The sequence below is a fragment of the Conger conger genome, chromosome 11 (genome assembly GCF_963514075.1).
Source record: "Conger conger chromosome 11, fConCon1.1, whole genome shotgun sequence".
Taxonomy (NCBI): Eukaryota; Metazoa; Chordata; class Actinopteri; order Anguilliformes; family Congridae; genus Conger; species Conger conger.
Window position 1 is genome coordinate 50,864,075 of NC_083770.1, and position 7,500 is coordinate 50,871,574.

Here is a 7,500-nt window from a genome sequence, read left to right on the forward strand (position 1 = left end):
GCTGAGTTTGGGCTCAGATTTGCATTTGATAAAACACTGAGTTTGGGCTCAGATTTGCATTGGATAAAACGCTGAGTTTGGGCTCAGATTTGCATTTGATAAAACACTGAGTTTGGGCTCAGATTTGCATTTGATAAAACACTGAGTTTGGGTTCAGATGTGCATTTGATAAAACGCTGAGTTTGGGTTCAGATGTGCATTTGATAAAATGCTGAGTTTGGGCTCAGATTTGCATTTGATAAAACACTGAGTTTGGGTTCAGATTTGCATTTGATAAAACGCTGAGTTTGGGCTCAGATTTGCATTTGATAAAACACTGAGTTTGGGCTCAGATTTGCATTTGATAAAACACTGAGTTTGGGTTCAGATTTGCATTTGATAAAACACTGAGTTTGGGTTCAGATTTGCATTTGATAAAACGCTGAGTTTGGGCTCAGATTTGCATTTGATAAAACACTGAGTTTGGGCTCAGATTTGCATTTGATAAAACGCTGAGTTTGGGCTCAGATTTGCATTTGATAAAACGCTGAGTTTGGGCTCATGTGCATTTGATAAAACACTGAGTTTGGGTTCAGATTTGCATTTGATAAAACACTGAGTTTGGGTTCAGATTTGCATTTGATAAAACACTGAGTTTGGGTTCAGATTTGCATTTGATAAAACCCTGAGTTTGGGTTCAGATGTGCATTTGATAAAACGCTGAGTTTGGGCTCAGATTTGCATTTGATAAAACCTTGAGTTTGGGCTCAGATGTGCATTTGATAAAACACTGAGTTTGGGTTCAGATTTGCATTTGATAAAACACTGAGTTTGGGTTCAGATGTGCATTTGATAAAATGCTGAGTTTGGGTTCAGATTTGCATTTGATAAAACACTGAGTTTGGGCTCAGATTTGCATTTGATAAAACACTGAGTTTGGGCTCAGATTTGCATTTGATAAAACACCGAGTTTGGGTTCAGATGTGCATTTGATAAAACGCTGAGTTTGGGCTCAGATTTGCATTTGATAAAACACTGAGTTTGGGCTCAGATTTGCATTTGATAAAACACTGAGTTTGGGTTCAGATTTGCATTTGATAAAACACTGAGTTTGGGTTCAGATTTGCATTTGATAAAACACTGAGTTTGGGTTCAGATTTGCATTTGATAAAACCCTGAGTTTGGGTTCAGATGTGCATTTGATAAAACGCTGAGTTTCGGCTCAGATTTGCATTTGATAAAACCTTGAGTTTGGGCTCAGATGTGCATTTGATAAAACACTGAGTTTGGGTTCAGATTTGCATTTGATAAAACACTGAGTTTGGGTTCAGATGTGCATTTGATAAAATGCTGAGTTTGGGTTCAGATTTGCATTTGATAAAACACTGAGTTTGGGCTCAGATGTGCATTTGATAAAACACTGAGTTTGGGCTCAGATTTGCATTTGATAAAACACCGAGTTTGGGTTCAGATGTGCATTTGATAAAACGCTGAGTTTGGGCTCAGATTTGCATTTGATAAAACACTGAGTTTGGGCTCAGATTTGCATTTGATAAAACACTGAGTTTGGGTTCAGATTTGCATTTGATAAAACGCTGAGTTTGGGTTCAGATGTGCATTTGATAAAATGCTGAGTTTGGGCTCAGATTTGCATTTGATAAAACACTGAGTTTGGGCTCAGATTTGCATTTGATAAAACACCGAGTTTGGGTTCAGATTTGCATTTGATAAAACACCGAGTTTGGGTTCAGATGTGCATTTGATAAAACGCTGAGTTTGGGCTCAGATTTGCATTTGATAAAACACTGAGTTTGGGCTCAGATGTGCATTTGATAAAACACTGAGTTTGGGTTCAGATGTGCATTTGATAAAATGCTGAGTTTGGGTTCAGATTTGCATTTGATAAAACCTTGAGTTTGGGCTCAGATTTGCATTTGATAAAACACTGAGTTTGGGTTCAGATTTGCATTTGATAAAACACTGAGTTTGGGTTCAGATGTGCATTTGATAAAATGCTGAGTTTGGGTTCAGATTTGCATTTGATAAAACCTTGAGTTTGGGTTCAGATCTGCATTTGATAAAACACTGAGTTTGGGTTCAGAGTTGCATTTGATAAAACACTGAGTTTGGGTTCAGATTTGCATTTTATAAAACCTTGAGTTTGGGCTCAGATTTGCATTTTATAAAACACTGAGTTTGGGCTCAGATGTGCATTTTATAAAACCTTGAGTTTGGGCTCAGATGGGTTAGGGATAACAGTATGGTAATCACCATTACCATAACTGATGGGTTAGGGTTAGGATAACAGTATGGTAATCACCATTACATGTGCATTTGATAAAACACTGAGTTTGGGCTCAGATTTGCATTTGATAAAACACTGAGTTTGGGTTCAGATTTGCATTTGATAAAACACTGAGTTTGGGTTCAGATTTGCATTTGATAAAACGCTGAGTTTGGGCTCAGATTTGCATTTGATAAAACACTGAGTTTGGGCTCAGATTTGCATTTGATAAAACACTGAGTTTGGGTTCAGATTTGCATTTGATAAAACACTGAGTTTGGGTTCAGATTTGCATTTGATAAAACGCTGAGTTTGGGCTCAGATTTGCATTTGATAAAACACCGAGTTTGGGCTCAGATTTGCATTTGATAAAACGCTGAGTTTGGGCTCAGATTTGCATTTGATAAAACGCTGAGTTTGGGCTCATGTGCATTTGATAAAACACTGAGTTTGGGTTCAGATTTGCATTTGATAAAACACTGAGTTTGGGTTCAGATTTGCATTTGATAAAACACTGAGTTTGGGTTCAGATTTGCATTTGATAAAACCCTGAGTTTGGGTTCAGATGTGCATTTGATAAAACGCTGAGTTTGGGCTCAGATTTGCATTTGATAAAACCTTGAGTTTGGGCTCAGATGTGCATTTGATAAAACACTGAGTTTGGGTTCAGATTTGCATTTGATAAAACACTGAGTTTGGGTTCAGATGTGCATTTGATAAAATGCTGAGTTTGGGTTCAGATTTGCATTTGATAAAACACTGAGTTTGGGCTCAGATTTGCATTTGATAAAACACTGAGTTTGGGCTCAGATTTGCATTTGATAAAACACTGAGTTTGGGTTCAGATTTGCATTTGATAAAACGCTGAGTTTGGGCTCAGATTTGCATTTGATAAAACACTGAGTTTGGGCTCAGATTTGCATTTGATAAAACACTGAGTTTGGGTTCAGATTTGCATTTGATAAAACACTGAGTTTGGGTTCAGATTTGCATTTGATAAAACGCTGAGTTTGGGCTCAGATTTGCATTTGATAAAACACTGAGTTTGGGCTCAGATTTGCATTTGATAAAACGCTGAGTTTGGGCTCAGATTTGCATTTGATAAAACGCTGAGTTTGGGCTCATGTGCATTTGATAAAACACTGAGTTTGGGTTCAGATTTGCATTTGATAAAACACTGAGTTTGGGTTCAGATTTGCATTTGATAAAACACTGAGTTTGGGTTCAGATTTGCATTTGATAAAACCCTGAGTTTGGGTTCAGATGTGCATTTGATAAAACGCTGAGTTTGGGCTCAGATTTGCATTTGATAAAACCTTGAGTTTGGGCTCAGATGTGCATTTGATAAAACACTGAGTTTGGGTTCAGATTTGCATTTGATAAAACACTGAGTTTGGGTTCAGATGTGCATTTGATAAAATGCTGAGTTTGGGTTCAGATTTGCATTTGATAAAACACTGAGTTTGGGCTCAGATTTGCATTTGATAAAACACTGAGTTTGGGCTCAGATTTGCATTTGATAAAACACCGAGTTTGGGTTCAGATGTGCATTTGATAAAACGCTGAGTTTGGGCTCAGATTTGCATTTGATAAAACACTGAGTTTGGGCTCAGATTTGCATTTGATAAAACACTGAGTTTGGGTTCAGATTTGCATTTGATAAAACGCTGAGTTTGGGTTCAGATGTGCATTTGATAAAATGCTGAGTTTGGGTTCAGATTTGCATTTGATAAAACACTGAGTTTGGGCTCAGATTTGCATTTGATAGAACACTGAGTTTGGGCTCAGATTTGCATTTGATAAAACACCGAGTTTGGGTTCAGATTTGCATTTGATAAAACACCGAGTTTGGGTTCAGATGTGCATTTGATAAAACGCTGAGTTTGGGCTCAGATTTGCATTTGATAAAACACTGAGTTTGGGCTCAGATGTGCATTTGATAAAACACTGAGTTTGGGTTCAGATTTGCATTTGATAAAACACTGAGTTTGGGTTCAGATGTGCATTTGATAAAATGCTGAGTTTGGGTTCAGATTTGCATTTGATAAAACCTTGAGTTTGGGCTCAGATGTGCATTTGATAAAACACTGAGTTTGGGTTCAGATTTGCATTTGATAAAACACTGAGTTTGGGTTCAGATGTGCATTTGATAAAATGCTGAGTTTGGGTTCAGATTTGCATTTGATAAAACCTTGAGTTTGGGCTCAGATGTGCATTTAATGAAACGTACGGCGAGGTTTATGAGCGTTTGGGCCGGTAAAGGCGAGGTTTGTGAGCGTTTGGGCCTGTAAAGCAGCTGTCTGTGTTTATGAAGCGGACGCCTGCATTTAGCCGACACGATAAAGCCTCATTAGGCAGTACGAGGTCAGCCTTATCGCTCAGTTTGGGGCTGGGACACCTGGACCGGAACACCTGGACCGGACTGTGCAGGTAAACGTGTGTGGGCGTTCTGCAGGTGATTACTTTCTGGTGTTTAGCTTATTATGACCAAGCAGGTTTTTACCGCCCGGAAAACCCGTCTCAGTAACAGACCTGAGAGACCTGATCACCACTCCTCATGTCACAGGGGTCAGAGGTTAACCTGCCACTTCATCCTCCGACTAACACTGTTAGAAAAGACCTGTTTTCCTCGCTGGGCAGGCTGAGATGGGAGATTAAATCTGGCTGTGTGTTTCAGTCGGTTGCAGTCAGATGGTGCTGTTATGTGCTGTTTACACTCCACACCATGAACATTCTTTTTTCTTAAAAGAATTTTCAGATTCAGATTTCAATTCCAGTCTTTGCACTTCAGTATCAGTTGGACAATATGACAGTATTTCATTCAACAGTAATATTCACATTATTATTTGTATTAAATTGCCCCTTCCGTCACTTTGTGATGCGATTAATCCAGCTTCAGGTGTGAAGGAATGACTTAAGTATCTCTTCTTAGACTTAAGTATCTGTGCTCAGACTCAAGAGTAGCACCTGAGCACGGCGCACTGATCCCCAGGGAATGTTCTGGAGCTCTGGCTTGCAGTGAAAGGCGGACGTGTTGCTCAGACCCCGTCATTCTGCGGTCCTCTGGCATGAGGGTAGGGCCGGGGTCTGGGCTGATGGCGTGTTTGGCCGTTTCGCGCTGTTTGAACAGGTTTGGAGCGCATTCTGTTTAAACTTGTTTGGAGTGTGTTTCTGTTGGTTAAATATGCAGATGAGCTTTAATTTCACATTTATTCAGGAGCGTCCACCTTGGGACTCCGGCCGCTGCCAAATCAAACCCTGATTGGCCAGACACCCGCTGCTCATGCTTATGCATGAGCGCTGGCCCTGGCCCAGCGGTGAGGGGGAATAAGTGGCCCCCTCTCGCCCTGCAGTCTGGGTACTGTCTGTGCCCCTCTGAAAGCCGTCAGATCTGTAGCACCCCCTAACTCCCCCTGACCCCCCCGCCCCACCAGACCCTGTGGGGGGGTAAGAGGGGCAGCTGTGTAGCAGGAAGGTGTTTGGGAGGGGAGGTGGGGGGGGATCATTCGCTCTCCTCCCCCCCTCCTGCCCTTCCGGTGACATTTACCATGAACACCTGCCCCACTGCCCCCCCGGGGTAGGGTGGGGGGGGTTGTCTTGCTGGGGAGGTGTGAGCAGCTTGTGTGACCAACATTGCCTTATGATCAGCAGTTCCTATTTACGCGTGTTTATAGGCTCTAACAGCTATGATCCCTCTTGTATTCCTGTATGTTGTGTTATAATGCTTCATATGCGTGCAGTATGTAGTGTTATAATGCTTCATATGCGTACAGTATGTAGTGTTATAATGCTTCATATGAGTGCAGTATGTAGTGTTATAATGCTTCATATGCGTACAGTATGTAGTGTTATAATGCTTCATATGAGTACAGTATATTGTGTTATAATGCTTCATATGAGTGCAGTATGTAGTGTTATAATGCTTCATATGCGTACAGTATGTAGTGTTATAATGCTTCATATGAGTACAGTATATTGTGTTATAATGCTTCATATGAGTGCAGTATGTAGTGTTATAATGCTTCATATGCGTACAGTATGTAGTGTTATAATGCTTCATATGAGTGCAGTATGTAGTGTTATAATGCTTCATATGAGTGTGTTTGTGTTCTTGTGTGTGCAGCTGAAACACACAGCCTGCAGACGCTGCACACCATCCTGTCCACCGGCTCTCCACTCAAACCCCAGAGCTACGAATACGTCTACCACTGCATCAAGAGCAGCGTGCTGCTGGGCTCCATCTCAGGTCAGGCTCCTGCACTCCTGTACACCCGGCCCTGCCACTTCTCCTGCCGTTTATGAGTGTGTGTGTGTGTGTGTGTGTGTGTGTGTGTGTGTGTGTGTGTGTGAGAGTGTGAGAGTGTGTGTGTGTGTGTGTGTATTTGTGTGTGTGAGTGAGAGTGTGAGAGTGTGAGAGTGAGAGTGTGTGTGAGTGTGTGTGTGTGTGTGTGTGAGTGTGTGTGTGAGAGTGTGAGAGTGTGTGTGTGTGTGTGTATTTGTGTGTGTGAGTGAGAGTGTGAGAGTGTGTGTGTGTGTGTGTATGTGTGTGTGTGTGAGAGTGTGAGAGTATGTGTGTGTGTGTGTGAGGGTGGTTAAATGGAGGTAAAACTTGGGCGGGGGCTCAGGCCTCATAAACCTGCTGTCCCAGGAGGGCCTGTGTTTAGCGCTGATGATAAAACCTGACTCTCTGACCACCATGCTGAAACTACCACATCTCCTCAGACTTCACATTTACTGCGGAAGTGGCTGTGTACACTCACACACACACATACACACACTCTCACACACACTCACACACACTCACACTCACACACACTCTCACACATGCACACATGTACACACACACACACACACACACACTCACACACACACACACACACACTCTCACACTCTCACACTCTCACTCACACACACAAATACACACACACACACACTCTCACACTCTCACACACACACACACTCACACACTCACACACACACTCACACACACGCACACACACACACACACTCACACACTCTACTGTACATCCCACTAATATCAACACCCTGATATCTACTCCCCTGTAGTGTCTGCATCCATCGTCCATCTGTTTTCTCGCTGCTAAATCCAGGTCAGGTCATTGTGGCCACAGGGCAAGCAGACCTGCCCAGATATCCCTCACCCCAGAGACTTCCTGGGGGATCCCGGTGACCTTGTGCGCTAGACTTTCCCAGGGGGGCTGAGGAGTATCATTCCC

The 7,500-nt window shown here is 42.1% G+C and overlaps 1 protein-coding gene across 1 annotated transcript in view; it reads left to right on the forward strand.

Moving 5' to 3' along the window:
- aacs (acetoacetyl-CoA synthetase) overlaps window positions 1-7,500 on the forward strand; it is a 49,446-nt gene that overhangs the window by 33,922 nt on the left and 8,024 nt on the right. The window contains exon 12 of the mRNA XM_061261768.1: window positions 6,387-6,509. Coding sequence (XP_061117752.1) covers window positions 6,387-6,509 — 123 coding nt within the window. The remainder of the gene's footprint in view (window positions 1-6,386; window positions 6,510-7,500) is intronic.